Raw genomic sequence first — 20,223 nt, 5'->3', positions numbered from 1 at the left:
TTGTCCCTAGAAAATTATAAGCAGAGATTCTCCAGCTAAAACAGAAAAACAGATGGATAAGTATGAAAATAATGTTATTTCTTCTGGGGCCAGAATGTCAAAGTGAATAGCTAATGAAGTTTCGTTTTTTTTTTTTTTTTTTTTTTTTTTTCTTGAGAAGAGGAATTTCCCACTGGGGAATTAGTGGAAAAGACAGAGATAAAAAGAGTAACAGAAACTGAGAGGGCTCTGGACAGCCTCAGAAAGCTTCAGAGCAGTCCCTGGCTCAGTGGGCATAGAGGTATGGGACCTCAGGTCCCTTGGGCGCAGCAGAATGGCTCCTCAAAGAGCCATCTTAAATGTCCAAACTAGGAGATTTCTGCTTTTTCTCCTGACTCATCTTTCCTGCTAAAGCCCACAGGCTTCCACGAACTGGCAGCCTTGCCTGAGCACCAGCACATTTGTCATCTGGAGGACGGGTCCAGCAGTGACACCAAGCTGTCCTTTGATGCCTGGCGGGTGATAGGACTTCAGGCACGGCACGGTGGCATTCCTGGCTCTTGTGGCACCTAGGGACACGGACCAGGGACTCCACTTTGCTGGGGCTGTGGGGAATAAGGGAATGAAGTTGGAGTTCTGGGCACCCAGGAGCGGGGAGAGGCTCTTCCTCTGCTGAGGTTTGGCCCCAGGGACAGGCAGAGGGGGGACAAGTCCTGTAGAGGGTCCCCTCCCCGGCTTCATTACTAATCGGCTTTATTCTTCCCTCTTTGTGATATTCCGTCACTCTGTTCTCAGTTTGTGAGTCAGATCTGGGCATCCACTGAGTTTAGGAGTCCTGAGATGAAGCACAACCTCATCCCCCACAAAGCCACAGCTCGCATTTCAGGTAAAAGGGTGAAAATCAAAAGTAATGGGACCAAAAATGAGGAAGGAGGGAGCCTTCTGGAAAAGACACTGCAGGGCTGGTCCTGTGGGTGAGGTGGTTCAGAGGCTGGGGAGAAATGGCTGGCAATTTAGGGGAAAATGAGAAAGGCTTGAGGAGAAATGACAGTTCTGCTGAACGCTCAGATCATGAGCAGGGCGAGCGCTCCACGATGCTCGTGCTGGTACCCGAGCTGCTGCGGGGATGCGGGAGGAGCTGGTGCCAGATCAGTGTGTGGAGAACGCTGCCCAGTTCCCTTTTCATCTTCAAAATAATGGAATAATCTTTGGATAGGAATAGCCATGTTTTTAACGACCTGTCAATCACCTGGGTCAGATCCTCACAGCGGGTCTTTCCTGGGTGTTATCCTTGTCCCTTCCCGATCCCCTCATGCCTGGAGGTGGGAGCAGAGCGGAGGAGCCGGTGGGCTCTGCAGTGCTAGCCCCAGCTGTGTGTGTTATTAGCACCTCAGTTTGCGAGCTGGGGGTGCAGAAGGGCTCGTAGGAGCCATTACCAGCAGGAAAGTGTGAGGATTTCACGCAGGAGGTGTTGCGAACGCCTGACATTTAACATCGGGTTGCCGGGGTCAAGCCCAGGCACACAGTTCTCTGTAACTTGCTTTCCGTTGGTGGCTTTCTAGAAACATCAGCAAACAATCATTCCTGGAGCTGCCACCTGGAGCTACTTTCGGAAAATCCCTTTGCAGAAGAGGCCGTGGCTTCTCACACAGGTATGGTGGCCAGGGACCCAGCTCGCTGCTTGCCCAGCCCCGGTGGCACAGGGCAGCTGCAGAAAGCAAACAAAATGCTGTTAGTCCTGGGTGTGAAAACTAGAGAGGAGTGTGCTGCAGAGCCGGGGCTGGCTCAGAAACCACCCTGGAAGCAGGGAAATCCCCCGAGCAGGTGGCCTGGCTCGTGGCCATCACCGGGGAAGTGTTTGCCCCGCGCAGCACAGTGCAGGTGCTGGACCTGCCAGGGCCTGGGTGGGCTCATTGGAGAGAGGCAGGCAAAGGGCTTGACAATGACCTTGCCAGAAGAAAATAGGAGTAAACACCGAGATCAGGATGGACTCAGGTCTCCTCCTCTGAGTTCCCTGATGCCTCTCTCTGGCTGCCTGGGTTTGGCCCCAGGATGTGCGTGGGAGAAGGGCAGGAATTGACCCCTCTGGGAAGGGACAGGACGGGGAGCCCCAGGGCAGGTTGGAGGGATCCATCCTGGGTTTTTCAGCCTTGAAACAGGTTTCCTCCAAGCCTGGATGGCCCTGCTCGTCTCCTGCCCTTCCGATGAGCCGGTGTGGGTGGGGAGCTGGATGAATAAGGGACTTACGCTATGAATAATGCTGGGAGAAATGTGCCGGGAAAATAGAGTGTTGGGATGGGGCTCACGGGAGGCAGCACACTGCCAGACAGAGCAGTGGACACTGGTCGAAGCTGGGAGCAGCCTGGGTTACATGGAGCACTGGCTGCATCTCTGGGAAACCCTCCTGCCCCTCTGCCGTGCAGCGAAGAGCAGGGACCGCGGTGCAGCCCCGGCCGGCGAGGAGGGGAACGAGGGGCATGTGTCCAGGGGTCTGGACAACAGAAACAAAACAATGGAGCCGGGCCTTTTAATCTGGATATTTTTACCTGTTTATCCTAAATGTGCAGTTCTGGGTTAAGCAAAGTATCTCCTCACTCCCGCCCACAGAGGGAGAGGGAGATGGCTGCTTTCTCCTTGCACAATGCGAGAGCTTCACTCCATGAGCAAAGGAGTGAAAAAGCTTCTTGGAGAAACCAGAGGTAAAGGGCATTTCATTTCCCTTTAAACAGGGCATTCTGCACTTCTCTATTGCCTGGGGAGCACGAGAGGGGTTCTGCTGGGCTGGACATGGTTGTGCATCCCCTCCTCTCCCATCCTCGGCTGGTGCTCCCTGCCCTTGGCTGAGGCAGGAGAGACGTGGGCGAGCGTGGGGTGGGCACACGGTGGAGAAGGGCAGGCAGGGAGCCAGGAGAGCGGTGGGGAGCCCCCCCGGTGCGAGGGGTGCTGCTCTCCCCCAGGGCCAGACCTTCACCTTCTCCCAGACCATGGCCACATCCAAGGGTCCTGCTGCCCCTGCCCGGTGTTCCAGCACCTGGCGGGGGCCACCGGCAGCAGGTGTTTTGCCTGCTGTGCCTGGAGCAGTTGGGAAACGATTTAGCATGCAGCGGTGGAGCCGGGCGGCAGGTCGGACTGGTTTCCCTCCGCGCCCGGCGCTGGCACTGACGTACGAGCCCGCTCGCCAAACAGATTCTGCCCCGTCCCCGCGGACCTGACTTGGCTCTGCGCGGCGAAGGATGGCTGTGCCGGACCTCTGATCCCAGCCCAGCCCTGCAGCGGCCCATGGACGGCAAAGCCTCCCCGGTAAGGCGCGGGCAGCTCCCCCAGCTCCGCTGGCAGAACCGGGGCTGGTTCTGAGGCCGTACCGACCTGCTTTCCTGGGGGTTTGGTGGAGGGCCCGGTTTCTCCCTCCTGCTCTCTGGGGCGTTGCCTTCGCAGCAGCCTGTGGCTGCCGGCGGGGAGAAGGGCTTGGGGTGAGCTGCCTGTGGGGCTGCTGCCTCCGGCACCCCCTCGGCATGGGAAAGGAGGAGGACTGCCGCCAGCATCCCCGGCTTCAGCCCTGCGAGGTGTCAGGGACCCCATCCCTTTTCCATGCTGGAACCAGGGAGACCGGCTGGTGTGGGGGGCTGGTGCTGCTGGTGGGAGCCAGTGCCACTTGGCACCCACGGGGCCGTGCGTTGGCAGCAGTGACAGCACGCTGGTGGCCCTGGCTCTCCCTCGCCTGCTCTCCCGGCAGTTTTCCCGGTGCTCTTTTCGGGCTGGGTGGACCAGGGACTGCTCGGTCTCGGCCGTGGGGCCCTGCCGAGCATCCTGTCATGAGGAAAACATCCATCCCCAGCTGGGCACCGGGCTGAGCCTGCCTGGGCGAGGCAGCAGGTAATTACCAAGCCCAGCACTGCTGGCTGCGCCAGCGATGTCTGGGATGTGCAAAGCTGGCAGGGATGGGGTGGATGGGGCTCGAGGAGAGGCAGAACCAGCTGTAAAAGCCACCCTCTTCCTGCCCCTTGCTGTGCAGGTGCCTTGGAGGCAGCCAGGAGCAGGGGCAGAGTGGGCTTGTGCCGGGTCCTGAGGGAGGGCAGCCTGTCCCCAGCACTGCTTTGCAGTGTGACCCTGGCTCTGGGTGGCCCCGAAAGCGGGCAGTGGCACAGCATCTTGGCGAGAGCAGGGGAGGAATTGGGATGCTCGCTTATGGAGAGAATTACCCAACATTGGGTATCCCCAGTGGGCCACCTTGGCTTTGTTGTTTTGGATTAAAAGGGCCATTAGGAGTCCCAGGTGCCACCCTCTGCTCTGCAACTGCACGAGAAGCGCTTCATCTTCCTGTGCCTTGGTTTGCCCATCCATGGAATGGGGTGAGCGGCGATTACTCACCCCCCCTGGAACATTTTCTGCCCTCTGCCTGAAGAGCTACTCACATGGGCATAGGGCAACCTATCCCCGGCCAGGTGGGGCTGACTCAATCAATGTGGCTTGTCACCTGTGTTTGCAAAGCGGCCCTGGTGTGCTTTGGGATTTCACTTCCCCATGTGTTGCCCCTTTATGGCATCTGGGTTTCAGCAGCGTCCTCCTGCGTCTCCTGCCTGGTTTGTCCCCAGATTGGGCATCTGTCCCCTCCCAGGGAGGCTGTGACACTCGAGCGGGATGGGTATCACCAGGAGGAAGCAGGGGCTTTCACATGTTTGGGCGGGTTTTCTCCCAGGTGAGTGTGAGGGCCACATCACTGTTGTGTTCTTTCTGGGCTAATCTGCCGTGGATGATCAGGGCTCTACAACCAGGTGAAGGAGATGGTTCCTTGCTTGGCTGTGAGGGTTGGGCTGCCCAGCTCAGCTGGGAAAGATGATCACCTCTTTAGGCAGCTCCTTCCAGCTTATTTAAGCCAGGCTGCCTCTCTCCCCTCTTGATGCTCCAAATATTGGGTAGCTGCTGTGCCCTTCTGCTGCTCCAAGATACGGCTGGGCCCTGGGTCTGGTTGCAACACTCCAGGTGTTGCTTGGCTTCTTCCTCTCTCCCTCCCACTCCGAAACTGTGGGTGACTGCTGGCTGGTTTCCCTGCCTTCCCTCCCCATCACGCCTGGATCCTGAGCCTCCAACCCAGCCCGGACCGCCTTTTTCCCTGGTGATTGCCATCTGCTGGCATGGATTTGGTGGCCTTCCCTCTGCCGCTGGGACTGGAGCTGGAGGTCAGTGCACATGGCAGCTCACGCTGTGAAGGGGATGGGCTTCTCTGGTGCTGCTCTGTGGCTTTTTCCCAGCTCTGCTCAAAGCCTCGGAGCAAAGCAAAGGTGGACCAAAGTGGTGTTTATGCTCAGGATGAACTTAGCAAAGGGCTAAACTTGCAGATGGGCACTCTCTGCGCATCCCCCCGGCGAGCAGAGCTGGCCGGGAGCCCCCTCCGCTAGCCCCCAGCATTCCTCCTCCCCTGCTGTGTGACAGTCAGCCCTGGCACCCAAAGGAGCTGGTTGTGTTCCCCCCCTTCCCACGCCTGACTTTGAGGCGCCAGCCCACAGCGGCACCGAGCGCGCTCGCGGCTGCGGGGACCTTTGCAGAGAGGATGTCAGAAGAAGGGCTCTGACCGCAGCGGCGCGTGTGAGAGAGGCATGGCTCCGGGTCTGACTTTTACTCAAAAGCCAGCAAAGGATGAGTAAAGGTTTTGTGGGCAGAAGTCGCAGCTCACTCACCGGGGTAACACACGCTCCTTAACCGAAATGTCTTCGTGAAGCTGCTGCTGCTGTTTATTCTCTGCTCCAGGGGCTGTACAACAGCAACCGGTTGTGCTGGTTACTGGGAGCCCCTCGTAAAAGCTGTTAGCTTCTGCGATAGTCTTAAGAAAGAAAAATACTTGGACTTTAGACTTTTAAGGAAATAAGTAGCTAATAGTTCTTCAGAATGTAAGAAAGGGCATGTGTTTCCTGCTAAGGAATAATAAGAGTAATTTAACCTGTAGTGAACTCTTTGTGTTAGTTTGAAATGTTTGTATGCTGGAGGTAGAAATGCTTTTGTATCCAGCATCACTGGCTTACTGGTGAAGCTGGGCTGTGTTTCCTAGCACAGTGGAGAAGTTTGTCTTTAACGGCGCTGTAATTCTGCTGGTCTGATAACTGAAGGGTTGTGCTCGCTGCAGGGTGAGGCATGTGAAATATCAGACGCGTGGAGACAGCGTACAAATGCCCGCTTCAGTGATACTGCCTGGGTATTTACAAAACCCTCATTTACACATAGACAGGAGGCATTCTTTTCCTAGGAAAAGTGCCTGGCATCTGCTTGGGGCTTTGTTTCTGCAAAGCAGCAGTGTGGGACCCGCTGCAGCTCTGGCTCCCTTGCTGGTTGTGTGTGATTGCTAACAACGGGCACTGAGGGTACCCGGGGGTGTTTGGCGGTGTGGGTGTGCAATACTTGCTGTGAGAACTTGAATCCCATCGGTGTGACTGCTCAGATGTCCTAGGGGAGGACAGGAGAAGCCAAGCCTGCAGCCCGGCTGCCCTGGGTTTACCTACATGGCTGCCGTGGAGTTCAGGCGTAGGGAAAAGTGGCCTTTGGCTGCGGGCTGAGTGAATTCACTTGTTAGGGCTGCCTGGCGGGGAAGGGGCGGGTGATGCTGCGAAACAGAACTGCCTCCGCTCCTCCCCGTGCTCACAGGAGCTCAGGGAGGAGGCTTTCAGTGGCCGGGAGATGTTAGTGGTGCCTGTGCCAAGGTCCCCGCAGGCGGCAGGAGGAGGTCTGTGCCGGGGGGTGGCCCTGCACACCCCGCTGCTGGCCAGGGCGGGTGGCCAGGGAGCCTCCCCGGGGAGCCCGGGGTGCTGTGCCGGCCAGCCCTGCGGCCGATGTGCGGGGCTGCGAGCGGTTCCTAAGGCACAGAGAGAGCTGTGCTTCAGTACATCTAAGAGGCGGTGTCCCCCTGCGATGTCCAGCTGGGGCTGGGGCAGACCCCACGTGGGGAGCACGCGTGGCCACGCCGGGGTGCGTGACTCACGGGATAATGCCCAGGAAGTTACACCACCGCGTTGCAAGAAAGGGCACAGCCGTATTTACAAAGCATGAGCCGGAGCCGGCTCCCCACTGCTCATTAGGGTCCTTGACTCCCGGCAGGAAGCACGAGGGCCGGCAGAGAAAATCCAGCTGGAAGGGGGAGACTTGCCGAGTGCCGGCTGGCGATGCCCCAGCAGTTTCTGTGAGGCATACAGCTGGTTTCTGTGGCCAGAGGGGTTTTACCAAGGGCAGAGGAAACAGCGTTTATTGCGGGCTTTGTACATGGGTCCCCTCTGAAGGAAGGTGAGAGGCTCTCGCTTCTGTAGCTGAGGGAAGCACTTGGAAGAGTGTCCCTTGAGGAAAGGAAACAAATACATATTCTTTTGCAAATTCATGGATTAGGAGTGACATAACTGCAGAACAGCATTCCAGGGTGCAGGACGTTTCAGGGCTTGGAAAACACTGATTATTAAGTATTACTAAATAACAGCTGGAAATTGCACTGTATTTTTCAAATGGCTAATTAAGGATAGATGCATAAATTGGGGCACTAGCCCCGTGGAACTGGGCCACGGCGTGGCTGACCCCATGCCAAATGCCCAGCTGATTGCTCCGATCAAAGCAATCAGTTGGGGAAATTTGGCCAGCAGCCACCTAAAGGGGAAAAGCTCTGTGACAGAGAGGTTTTTGGCTGCCCTAGATGGAGTATGGCTTGAGTTTTGTGGTACAGAGAGGGGCACTGCAGCGGTAACTCTGTGTGTTTCATGGTGCTGTGGAGGAATAGCCACCAGCAGCAATCACTGGCCATACTGGGAAGCTCGGTGCCATGCTGGGGAGCTTGGCTTCACGTCGCCTTCACCTCTATGGCTGTCTGGGTGGCAGCTGTGCGGGCTCTCTGGTGGGCAACAGTCACTGCCACTAACAGTCCTCTCTTCACAGACCACGGCATCGCCCAGCAGTGTCCCCCCCAGCCTCCATGCCTCCATAGTCAGCAGCATCTTCGGTGCCCGACCTCCGCAGCCTCCAGAAAGTGTCCTTGGCATTAGCTTCAAGCCCTACAGCCCAGGGTCCAGCGCAGCCCTGACCCCCTGCACGACCTGTGAGAGCACACGTAAGAGGATGGGGCTGAGGGTGGTCTCTGGCCACCCTGACCCTGGTCCCACCCCCGGTGGAGAGGGATGGAGGGAGGCAGGGAATGGGTGCCTGTTTGCCCTGCTGGGCACAAGCTGGTGTTTCCCTGGGGGTGTGAGGGATGTCAAGGGCAAGGGAGAGGACGGTGACTGTGGTAGGATGGGGGGACACCCCAGGGAGGTGTGTGGTGTGCATGACTCTGCTCCCTCACATCTTGTGGGTCCTGTGGGGAAGCAGGCGTGTGGGGAACTGGGGAGCTGCTGGTATGTGCTGGTGGGCAGCAGGGTCCGGGCACCCCCGGAAGGCAGTCGCTCCCCCTGACCCTGCCTCTGTCCTGCTGCCAGGATCCTCCATGTTCAGAGCTCCCTGCATGAGCCAGCGACGGCTTGCACTCATCTTCTGCGTCTCCATCCTCATCGTGCTGCTCATCGCCCTCATCCTGCTGTGTGAGTGGGGTCCCAGCCTGGGGCTCCCTGGGGCGGGGGGAGACTTCATGAGGGGCTGGGGGTCAGCAGAGGCTGGGGACACCGAGGCTGGGAAGTGCCGCAGGGAAAGCACCCGGGGCCGGGAGGTGAGAGGCAGAGATGCGCTCTTCCCATTTCCTGAGTGTTCCTGACATCTGGTGGAGAGGCGGGAGCAGGATCGCCCGGGAAAGGAGAGCTGCTGCTGGGGCTCCCTGCGCTCCCGAGTGGGGCTGGGGAGGCTGCGCGGTGCTTTCCTCTTCCCGGGCTGGCTTCAGTGGGCAGTGGGACACCCCTGGGAGCACCCACCCTTGCCCTCTCTGAGGGCAAACCCATAGATGGAACAGGCACAGACACTGGGGGAACAGCTTTAGTCCTGGTAACATCAAACTGGGGTTCTCCAGCTGCTGTAGCTGCTGGGCTTGGAAGCACTGGGCAGGCTGGAGGTATCGTTCTGCAGGGCCAAGCCCCAAGAGGGTTAAGCGAGAGGCTGGCAGCCGCTGAGCTGCTGGGCTGCCACGGAGGGATGCTCAGGGCTGGCTGGTCCTCCTTCAGCCCTGCATCCCGCAGCTCTTCAGCCTTGGCTCAAACGGCAGCCCGGCACCCAAGCTTGGTGTTGGGGAGTGCCCTTGTGCATGGCAGATCTCCAGGCTCCCGTCGGGGTGGGTCACAGCACCTGCACCCACCGCAGTCCCTGCCAGCGACCCCGGCCTCACCGCAGCGTGCGCTTGCTTCCAGTTATGTTCTGGCGGTCGCAGACCGGCATCGTGTACAAGGAGCCGGCCGAGAGCTGCAAGGACAGCCCCGTGCGCTGCGACGGCGTCGTCGACTGCTCCCAGAGGAGCGACGAGCTGGGCTGCGGTGAGGCACCGGGGGTGGTGGGAGCCATGGGAGCCTCCCGGGGCGCTGGGTACCACTGACCCACCCCCGCTCCATCCCCACAGTGCGCTTCGCGTCCGACGGGTCCTTGCTCCACGTCTACTCCAGCGCGGAGAGCCAGTGGCTGCCGGTGTGCAGCAGCGCCTGGGACGACTCCTTCTCCAGAAAGACCTGCCGCCAGCTGGGATTTCAGAAGTAATTCCCTGAGGATGAGTCATCCCGCTGGGGCACTGGGGCCCTGCCAGCTCCCTGGGCATTGCTCTGGCCCTCCTGCCCTGCCTGGGTGCACAATCCACTGTGCTTTTTTCCCCAACATTGTGCTTTTCTGGTGGAAGGCTGTGTGTCCAGCACTGCTCTGGGTGTTTTTCTGTCCCTTCCTCCCCCCAGGTTTAGGACGTAGAGCCTCTTCTAGAAGGCAGGCAGCAGGCAGACAGTGCCCAGCCAGGGGGGACCCTCACTGCCTCTCTCCTCTTCCCTTCCAGTGTGTCACAGACGGAATACATCCCCCTGCACCTCCCTGGCAAGAGCCTCACCGTGACCAACGAGCGAGACACCATCCAGCAGAGCCTCAACAGGTACCGGGCAGTGTCACCTCCTGACCCTGGCCCTGCCTTGGTGCCGCGGGGACAGGGCTGAGGCTGTGTCTCCCTCTTCTCTCCCACAGCTCGCAGTGTCTCACGGGAAAGTATGTCTCCCTCCGATGCACAAGTAAGGGGGCTGGCCGGCAGGGCTTCTGGCCAAGAGCAGGCGAGGCCAAACACAGGCTCGGGAGCACTTTCCTCCTTTCTTTGCACAGGGTTGGGCAAATAGGGCGTTTTCCAGCAAACTTTCTGGCTAATAGAAAACCATAAAGATTGCTTGGTCTCCACTGGCCCCTATGAACTACCGAGCAGTGCTCGTGCCTGTGGGTGGTGGGGAGGTTGTGTGCGCCCCCTCCATGTTGTCTCCTCTCTGAGCCCCTCTCTCATCTCCCTTCTCCCCTCCAGCCTGTGGGCAGAGGATTTCTGGCCGGATCATCGGTGGAAAGGAAACCTCGGTGAACAAATGGCCCTGGCAGGTCAGCGTGCAGTACGGGCCGATCCACATCTGCGGTGGCACCATCATCGACGCGCAGTGGGTCCTCACCGCAGCCCACTGCTTCTTCATGTGAGTGCTGCCGCCCAGCCCGAGCCCCGTGCCTGGTGTCTCACTCCCTGCTGCCCCCACTGCTAAAGTACATCACCCCCTCTCCCTTTGCCCAGGAACAGCATGAAGATCCTCGATGACTGGAAGGTGTACGGCGGGGTCTCAGACCTGAAGCAGCATGGAGAGGGCATCCCCGTCTCCCAGGTCATCATCAACTCCAACTACAGCGACGATCACGATGACTATGACATCGCCCTCATGAAGCTCTCCAGGCCGCTGACGCTCTCAGGTGAGACCTCTTGGCTCGCTGTGCTGCTCCCCTGGGGCTGGTGTGTTTGGGGGGACAGAGAGAACCTGGGGATGGGCAGGGCCCAAGTGGCAGCTTGGATCCCCACAGAGCCAGCCCTGGGGCTGCTGCCAGCTGGAGCATCCTGCTTTGCTGTGACCACACTGGTTTTCTCTACCTGTCCTGTGGTCGGGAACTGGCCCAGCATGCAAACAGCTGTGGGCTCGGCTGTGCAGCCAGCATCATGCCGTTCGCTGTGCCCCACATGGCGGGGGGCTGGCAGGGACCCTGCCCGGGTGGGCACAGAGAGGCACGTTTCCTGCCCACCACACTCCTCCCTAGCCACAGGGCTGGTGACTTCAGTGGCTATTTTGCTCCTGGGTGACTCATCCCTCTCTCCTCGCCTGGTTTTCATCATATCTCCCTCCAGCTCAGGTTCGCCCGGCCTGCCTCCCCATGTACGGCCAGCGATTCCAGACCGGCAGGTCCTGCTTCATCACCGGCTTCGGGAAGACCAGGGAGAACGAAGGTGAGGGAGGCTGCTGGCTCTCTGCAGGCAGGTCCTGTGAGCCACAGCCTGACCTGCGAACGCAGCACGAGGAGCCAACGTGGCTCTCCCGCAGGATTCGAGGGCCATTCCTGCAGGGGTGACGGACAGTGGTTGCCATCCCAGCTGTACGGCTCTGCAGAATTAAGGCCTCCAAGAAATTCCACCTTCCCACCTCGCTGCCACGGAAGCGGCTGGTGCTGTGGAGGGGCTGGGGGACAGTGTGGGGACGAGGCCCACCCTGCCCCACGGCTCCTCCTGCCTTGCAGATAACACCTCCCCGAAGCTGCGGGAGGCAGAGGTGAAGCTGATCGACTACAAGATCTGCAACAGCGACAAGGTGTACGAGGGCTACCTGACCCCACGCATGATGTGTGCCGGGTACCTGCAGGGGGGGAAGGATGCCTGCCAGGTGAGCCAGGGGCACACGGTCCCACCAAGTGGTGTGGGACAAGCAGGGCCACTTTTCCCTCACGCTGGTGTCCCCTGGCTGGGTACTGGCAGAGGGGCATCTCCTGTCTCCTCCCCTCACTGCTCTGCCCCTCTCTGCCAGGGTGACAGTGGAGGGCCCCTGGTCTGCGAGGACAACGGTCGCTGGTATGTGGCGGGGGTGACGAGCTGGGGGACAGGATGTGGCCAGAAGAACAAGCCTGGTGTTTACACATGCGTGACAAAGCTCCTCAGCTGGATATACAGCAAAATGGAGGTGAGGTGGGACAGCGGGGCTGTGCTCGGGCAGGGAGACTCATCGGGTGGCCTCGGGTGCATCAAAGGGGGGTGTACCCACCCCGGGCCATGGCACCTCACCCTTTCTCTCCCCTCTCTCCTTTGCAGAGTGAGAACAACTAAGACTGGGATGGAGACTTGCCCGGACCGTGCCCCTCCGGCTGGCACGGGCTCCTGCCCTCGGAGGCCACCAGGGCATGATGCTCCCAGCAGATCCCCTCACCTCTCTCTGGACTGTCCGTGCAGCCAGGGGCATGTCGCTGCCCCCGACCTCTGAAAATACAGTGTCTACAAAGTGACTCTGCCCTCGCCCAGTGCTGGGGAGGTGGCCTGGTGGCAGCTGGGCACAGCACCCAGCCAGCCCCGGGCTCGCAGCGCGCAGGGGGCAGTAGCCTGTGCCGGCGGCTGGCCGTGCCGGCTGGCAGGCGCCTCCTCGCCCTGTGTCTGTGGTTCTCCTCGTGTAAATAGATGTGTCCGGACCGGGGGTGTTGTGAGTGCTTCCTGGCAGGAGTGCGGCCCGCTCAGTGGGCGATGGGCTGCGAGGGCTGCCCCTCTGTCCAGAGGAGGTTGTGGATGGAAATGAGGAGCAGGAACATCACGGGGTGCCCATGGTGAGGGAGAGCTCTCCTTTGCACGATGCTGGGTCACAGGCATGATGCCCAGGGTGTGGGACAGGGCTTATCTGGCACGGGGCAGCTGTCCTGGCGGGCCACGCTCCCTGTTCTCTCTGAGATGTGGTTACACATTCCTCTAGGAGGAGTAGTAGCCACTCTCATGTTTGCGGATAGGTTTAGGAAGCACCTTTTAAACCATGAGAGAAATCCCTGAGGAATTTATTTTTCTGTGCTGTGGCTGTGGTCAAGCACTGAGCAAGCACTTGCCCCCAGGATCATGTGTGGCTGCTCTGGGTTCCCCCACTTGCCCAGCACCCGCTCCTGACCGGCTCTGCGGCTGCTGCCGTTTGTGTGATGGAGTGGCTTTCTGTAAAAGCCCTCCCTGCCCCTCACCCTCTGAGCTGCTGCTCATGACTTGGGAGAAAAGGAGGTGGTTCAGGTCTTGCTGGGGCTTGGCAGTAGATGCTTGGCAGCAGAAGTGATGTAGGGATGGAGCTGTACGGGGGTAAAGCCTCCTGGGGGGGTGGGAATCCAGGGGCACGAGCCCAGGAAAGAGCCGTAGCAAAATGCAGCTTGTGAATGCTGTGGACTGGAATAAAACACTTTCCCAAGAAGGCTGTACAGCCTCTACAATTGCCCCACATTAGAGAAATGGCAGTAATGAGCCTTTAGCCTTGAATTTTCCTCAGGAGGAGGAGGAAGAAAGGTTACTGGCACCGGTTCTTTGTAACCCATCTTCTTGCAGCTGGAAACATTAAAGGAGGGCCCGGTGCTTTGGGGAGCTCACTCGCTGCCTTAGAAACAGTCTGAAGCTGCCTCACAAGTCTGTCTCTGCCAGTTCCAGCCGCGGTGGCCCCTTCTCTTCCCGGCACCGGAGTGGGATGGCCACCCACTGCAGCCTCCCCCTGTCTCCTTGGGCAGGAGGTTGGTGTGGCACTGTGTGGGGGGGCAAACCCAAGCAGGGGGCTTTGTGGTGTCCTGCAGAGGGACTGGGAACATCACTTCCACCAGTGATGTTGAGTACTGGACTTTGCCTGGACCAGGCAGCCTGGTTTCTGGCCCGCATCCCTTACAGTGGGGCCACTGGGATCTTTCTAGGCTGGGAAGGCAGGTTTCCTGTAAGTGTGTGTTGGAGAGTGCCATCTCCAACCACGCACAGGCTCTGGAGCTGCAAAGTGAGGAGGAGATGCTGTTGGGGTGTGGGGGCTGCCCCAGCCACGTCCCCTTCTCACCTCCTGGGAGCATCCCCCACCTTCCCAGAACGGCCCGCCTGCTGTGGGGAAGGTTATGTGCAGGCAGAGAGCTGCGGTCAGGCATTTGAACTCCGGGATAACTGCTCTGGGTGTGCAGAAAGCACCTGCCTCTCCCAGGGACTGCCGTTGGGCCCCGGCGCGCAGGGCGGCGCTTGGCGGCTGCTCTAGACCTGCACCGAGGCAAGAAGGGGTTGTTGCCTTTTGGGAAACACTGAGTCACCCTGACCTCAAGTAGCTTTTTCAAAGAAGCAACCCAGAAACCTCCCACGGCGTGTGCGAGCCTCCCGTGAAGGGGGGTGTGTGTGCAGAGGCCAAGGGACCATTTTCGCTTTATAACATCTTTGCTGCTCAGGGAGCTCAGGGGGAATAACCTGCTGCTGGCAACCACCAGCTCAGGCTGGGGAGGGGGCTCGTAGCTGTGGGGCAAACCCCAGCTTGGGCAGGCTCCCCATTGCTGTGGGGCAGTGGTCTGCTAGAAGCTGTGGGATTAATGGTGGTAGTGAGAGAGAGAGCAGAGCCTGTGGTGCAGGGGCTGAGCTCCCCTGTGCTCAGCTGCAGAGTGGTGCAGGAGATGCCCTAAAGCTCTGCCCCAAGTTGGGGTGAATCCTGAGGCTGGGGAAGGTCGTGGCAAGGCTGGCTCAGCTTCCTGGGGGTGGGATGGAGCTGGCTGGGCAGGGTATGGTCTCGGGGGGGCTGCTCAGCGGGGAAAACACTGAGCGAGGCCAGAAGCTGCTGGTGCTGCGAGAACAATGCTGGTAACCATGGCTAAAAATGGAAGTGTGAAAAAGGCCAGGGGCAGACCTGCTGCAGCAGCCCTGTGGTCCCCCGGCACCGTGCTGGTGGGCTCCAATGAGCCCCAGTGTCCTCCCCTGGTGGGGTGCTGGGGTGCCCTGCTGCAGAGGGGGCTCTTCAGGAGAGGGGGTGGCTCAGGGAGGCTGGTGCCTGACCTGCAGCGGGGGGCAAAGCCACCAGCCTCCCTTTTCTGTGGCACTGAGGGGTTGCAGGGCTCTGGCCTCAGGGAAGCAGACATCCCTGCCCTGGCCAGTGTGCCGTGTCGGGGGCTGCCAGCCACGTGGCTGGGTGTGCTGTGGTGGCACCAATCTCTGTCACCTATTTACACATCCAGCTTGGAGGCAGCAGAAGAATGGCAGGGATGGTGGTGGCTTCCCTCCAGGCACCGTGGATGCAGGCTCCTGCTGTGGGTGACCCTGGCACAATCTGTGCCCTGCATAAGGGACTTAGTGCCACCTCTGTCTCTGGCCACAGGAGGGACAGCAGGGAGGAACGGGGGCTCTTGCTCCCTGGCACACAGAGGCACCGTGTCTCTGCTGACCCCTCTGCACGTGCAGTGATGAAGGTAACGTGGTTTTGACAAACAAAAAGCAGTTGAGAACGGGGTAAAAGGGGGTGGTGGTGGTGGTGGTGCATGACTTCCCCATTTTACATTGGTCTGATTAAATTGTGAACTCCATGGGGCTTAAGTTACAGACCCAGCTTGCGCTTGTCCAAAGGCTCTCTGGGATCTGCTCGTAAAAGTCATAGCACTCACCACCGAGCAGCAGCTCGTAACGTTTCATTGCTGTCTGCCATGGCATGCTGGAGAAACAGATCTTTTGAGAGAGAGAAAACAAAAATTGGAACCTAATAAGAGCTGATCTTGCTGGAATTATGTTCCTGGTAACGGTGCCATTTCAGCGCACGGAGGACGTGCTCCTCTGCTGTGGATTTCACCTCCTCAGAGGTGATTGCTCCTCTGTTCTCTGAAATAGCCTCTCAAGGTAGGGAAACGATTTCAGCCCCTAATACAAATTTAATTTCTTTCCTCTAAACCTGACATCCAGTGGTCTCTCCTCCCAGCCCACAGAAAGGTGTGCTGCCTTTTCCCAAGGGCTGAAGTTTCCTAGCCAGATTAGAAGCGATTAGTTTCTCGTGAAGCCGCCTGCCCACGGCTCTCGTGCTCTGCTGTGCCCAAAGACAAGGCTGTGCAGATGAAGCAGGCGTCTCAGACACCGCTTTGCCTCCGCTCCTGGAGCATTTGGGTGAAGAGATCCTGGGGGAGCATGGCCCTGAGGAGCCCCCCGTGCTTGGCATCCTGCTTGCTTGGCCGTGTCCTGCCCTGGAGCATCTTCCAAGCCGAGGGGCCGGGCTGGCCGGGCTCTTTCCCTACTCCTCTGTGCTTTGGAAATCACAGGCCGGTGTCTCCCCGAGGACTGCAAATGACAAAAATACCGTCTGGCGGGCACCATGTGAATTACCGCCCATTAGTGGTGCTTTTCCCAAACTCTAGCCTTTTATAGCTCTTTGTTCTGCTGTGTCAAAACTGATTTGTTTATACATTTTCAGAGATGATGTTTCTCTACAAAAATGTTTTTTCCCATAGTTTCGGGCTGGTTCCCTTCCACGGTCGGTAACATCATCACTTGGCACGGAGTCGCTGAACTTCGGCTTGTGTCTGGGCCCGGGCAGTGAACACGGCCCTCGGCAGCTTCACTGCCCTCCCCTGCTTTGGTGTTTGCTCCCGAGGGGGACTTGGAGCACAAGAAACAACTTGGGCCTGATGCAAGATGATGTTATTGGGTTAAAAGCAGCCATATGGCCGTGCACAGCTTTTGTGGCTGCTTGCTTCTCCCGTGCCCCTGACCAGGCTGAGGGCTGCCTTGCCACCCAAGGGGCAGTTGGTGAGCTGGGCGTCACAGAGAAGGGAAAGTCCTTAAAATTGGAGGACAAATGTAGGGTCCTTCACCTGGGGAGGAAGAACCCCAGGCACCAATACAGGTTAGGGATGGATCTTCCGGGAAGCACTGCTGAGGAGAAGGATCTGGGAGTCCTGGTAGATAGCACACGTTCCATGCGCTAGGAATGTGCCCTTGTTGCCAAGAGGGCCAGTGGAATCCTGGGCTGCACAGGGAAGAGTGTGGCCAGTAGGTCGAGGGAGGTCATTCTCCCTCTCTACTTTGCCCTGGTGAGGCCACAATTGGAATCCTGCATCCAGTTCTGGGCTCCCCAGTTCAAGAGGGACAGGGAACTACTGGAGAGAGTCCAGTGTGGGGCAACGAAGATGATTAAGGGATTGGAGCATCTCCCTTACGAGGAGGGGCTGAAGGAGCTGGGACTCTTTAGCCTGGACAAGCGAAGGCTGAAGGGAGACCTTATTTATGTTTGTAAGTATCTAAAGGGTGGGTTGAAGGTTGATGGAGCCGGACTCTTTTCAGTGGTTTCCAGTGATAGGACAAGGGACAACGGGCTCAAGCTGGAACATGGGAAGTTCCATTCAAATATGAGGAAAAACTTCTTTACGGTGAGGATGACGGAGCCCTGGCAGAGGCTGCCCAGGGAGGTCGTGGAGTCCCCTTCTCTGGAGATCTTCAAGACCCGCCTGGATGCTCCCGAGTAATGTGCTCTGGGTGTTCGTGCTTTAGCAGGGGAGTTGGACCAGATGATCTCTAGAGGTCCCTTCCAACTCTGACAATTCCATGATTCCGTGAAAGTTCTGGAGAGGAATGGGCTCCTTGCCCTGCTCCCTGCCGGGCCGCGCTGCCCCGGGAGCGTGGGGATGAGACGGCAGCTCCAGCGTACGACGCCGAGATGAAATCATGCCCTGGTTGGAGCTGCTGGCAACGCTCCTATTGACTCGAATCGCATGAGGAGATCAGCCCAGCCCCTTCATTAGCATAAATCAGCATCGCCTGCCTGGCCTCCCTGCCGCTAGCCCGCACTACACCAGCAAAAGGCTTGGCCCAGTTTTGCCAGAAAAGGAGGAGTTGCTGGGTACGGGGCGGCTCTGTGGAGCAGATGTTTGTCATTAGCAACGGCCAGAGCCGCTTTCCCTCCCTGAGAGGAGCACAGCAGACCCTTTGCTTCCTATATTCGTAGTGGAGTCTTTATTTCACCTCTGTCTTGTACAGAAAAAAAATGTAGGTTGCCATTTTTTTAGATTCTACTTGCTTTGGGCAGCACCTTGCAAGTTTGTAAATAAAGAACTAAAGGAAGGGGAGGGCACAGCACACCCAGCCCTGTGTCCCGGCCCCTGCCTGTGTGGGGGCTCCGTGTCCGAGCTCCCACAGAGACACCCAGGGCACAATCACAGCACAGGAATATTTTACCGTGTGTGTTGGATCATAGCAGCTGAGGAACGGGTAAGGTCAGAGAAAGCCTGAAACTTGATTATAACGGCTTGATCCCCACCTCGCTCACTGCAGGGTAACTGACAGCTTTATCGTGTTATCCCTACGCATTAAGGAGACTTGACGTTATCCAGCTCCTCCGTGTGGGGCTCTATCTCTTGACCCTTCCGAATAATTGCCTTGAAATGCCAGTGCTGGTTTATTTTCTTTTTACGTTTTACTGGAAACAGGGAAATGAATGTACGATGGACTGTGTGCCATTATTGCCTGATTTCTATCTGAGATGCATTTGAGTTATTAGGGGATGAGCCAGCTCAGTGGTGACAGCATTGCTAAGGTGTTTTTTCAAGAAGAAATGGCTCTCCAGGGCGGCAGCAGGAGCCAGGCAGACAGGGGTGTGCCAGCCTGGCTTGAAAGGGAGCCATGCCCCAGGGCTACTGCCCAGCCATGCTCTTAGCCCATCTGACACTGTGCCCAGCCTGTGGGAAGCTCTGGCTTTGCGCAGGAACCACCGAGCAGTGTTGATGCTGTGGTTCACCCAGCCCTCAGGAGCTCAGGGTAGGCTCACAGCCACGGGGTGGTGGCCCCGGCCAGAGTCTATGGGCACCTTGGTGGCTCCAGGCAGGTCCAGGGCCAAAGCTTCCCTTCCCACTGTGGCTGTGACCGGGCTGCTCCCCAGCCACGAGCATCTCACCAGGCACAGGCGTTCCCTCCAGGGACTGTGCTGTGCTATATTAAACACATATCTCCCTCCCGGATCTTGCTCCTCCCAACATGCCCAGCTGTGCAATGGGAATAGACTGGTTTGTTGCCACAGAGCTCTGTGGCAGGGTGTCTGCTGACAGCAGCGGTGGGTCCAGCCCTTCTCCTCCTGCTACACAGAGTTTTGCCCTGACGGCCTGGAATACCCAAATCTGGGTAAAACCCAAAGGGGCTGTTTTTCTGCAGCTGGTGGATCTGGGGGAGTCGGTGCAGGTGGCGGGTCCTGAGCACACCTGAAACCAAAGCAGGTGCTGCCACTGCTGAGCTGGAAGTGTCCCTGCTGCCACCTCCCCAGCTGGCCCCTGAGATCCGACCCAGCAACGTGCCTTAAGCCCTGTGAACTGGGCCACCTGGCCTGGCAGCGTGGCATCCCCTTTTCCCAGCGACACCTTCCTGCTCTCGGGAGGCGGCGAGCGGCAGAGAAGAGCCTCTGGCACCGTGTTTACCCATTTATCTCTGCAGATTTTCTGTTGGGCTCAGAGGAGCTCCGGCAGCCTGTCGCTGTTTCCCTCGCTGCCCCCGCACCAGGCACACAGCGCGGGGCAGAGTCCGTGTCTCTGGAGTGAGAAAGATGTTTCAGTGCCTGGTGTGAGCCTTCCCCCTCCTCGGCTGCACCCTGCGCCCAGCAGGACCTGCTCCATTGCTCATGGACACCTAAAGGGCAGGTGGCAAGAGGATGGGGCCAGGTTTTTTCCAGTGGTGCCCAGTGACAGGACAAGGGGCAACGGGCACAAGACAGAACATGGGAAATTCTGTCTGAATATAATGAAAAACTGTACTTTGAGGGTGCCAGAGCCCTGGGGGAGACTGCCCCGAGAGGGTGTGGAGGCCCTTTCTCTGGAGATATCCCAAACCCACCTGGATGTGTTCTTGCCCAGCTGCTCTGGGTGACCCTGATTCGGCAGAGGGATGGACTAAGATGATCATGGAGTCACAAAATCATAGAATGGTTTGGGTTGGAAGGGACCTTAAAGACTGTCTTGTTCCAACCTCCTGTCCTGGGCAGGGACACCTCCACCAGACCAGTTTGGTCAAAGCCCCATCCAACCTGGTCTTGGGCACCTCCAGGGATGGGGCAGCCACAGCTTCTCTGGGCCACCAGTGTCTCATCGCCCTCAAAATGGAGAATTTCTTCCTGAGATCTGACCTAAATCTCCCCTCTTCCAGTTCGAAGCCATTACCCCTCGTCCCGCCACCACTCCGATCTCCGAAGGTCCCTTCCAACCCCGACCCTTGCGTGATCCGGAGCAGCTGAGGCCCCTCAGCCCACGCCTCGCCCCCTCCCCGGGCAGCGCGCACGCCCGGACCCCGCTGGGGGCCGTGCCGAGGGGGCTGAGCCGGCCGGGGGCGGCGGAGACCCCCCCAGCCCGCCC

The 20,223-nt window shown here is 58.6% G+C and overlaps 1 protein-coding gene across 2 annotated transcripts; it reads left to right on the top strand.

Annotated features, from left to right (window-relative positions):
- The first annotated feature begins 3,184 nt into the window (after positions 1–3,184).
- Positions 3,185–12,581, top strand: TMPRSS13 (transmembrane protease, serine 13). Of its 2 annotated transcripts, XM_014949532.1 has the most exons (13): positions 3,185–3,279; positions 7,882–8,053; positions 8,418–8,519; positions 9,273–9,395; positions 9,479–9,608; positions 9,896–9,988; positions 10,078–10,121; positions 10,400–10,559; positions 10,655–10,827; positions 11,255–11,353; positions 11,641–11,783; positions 11,925–12,077; positions 12,206–12,581. In XM_014949532.1, exons 1-13 carry the CDS (start codon positions 3,259–3,261, stop codon positions 12,218–12,220), a joined length of 1,428 nt encoding a protein of 475 aa, XP_014805018.1. In that variant the 5' UTR covers positions 3,185–3,258; the 3' UTR covers positions 12,221–12,581. The 2 variants fall into 2 exon arrangements, with proteins under 2 accessions (XP_014805018.1, XP_014805019.1); XM_014949533.1 differs by lacking the exon at positions 3,185–3,279 and having other exon boundaries at positions 7,914–8,041.
- Positions 12,582–20,223: the final 7,642 nt, after the last annotated feature.

Source organism: Calidris pugnax, unplaced genomic scaffold, assembly GCF_001431845.1.
Source record: "Calidris pugnax isolate Ruff unplaced genomic scaffold, ASM143184v1 scaffold180, whole genome shotgun sequence".
NCBI lineage: Eukaryota > Metazoa > Chordata > Aves > Charadriiformes > Scolopacidae > Calidris > Calidris pugnax.
This window is presented reverse-complemented; position numbering and strand designations above follow the sequence as displayed.

Excerpts from the sequence above, each read along its gene's own strand:
- TMPRSS13 (XM_014949532.1), top strand. The coding sequence starts at position 3,259 with ATGGACGGCAAAGCCTCCCCG. Across the intron at positions 9,396-9,478 it reads GAGCGACGAGCTGGGCTGCG|TGCGCTTCGCGTCCGACGGG; the intron begins GTGAGGCACCGG and ends CCATCCCCACAG. Across the intron at positions 11,354-11,640 it reads GAAGACCAGGGAGAACGAAG|ATAACACCTCCCCGAAGCTG; the intron begins GTGAGGGAGGCT and ends CCTGCCTTGCAG.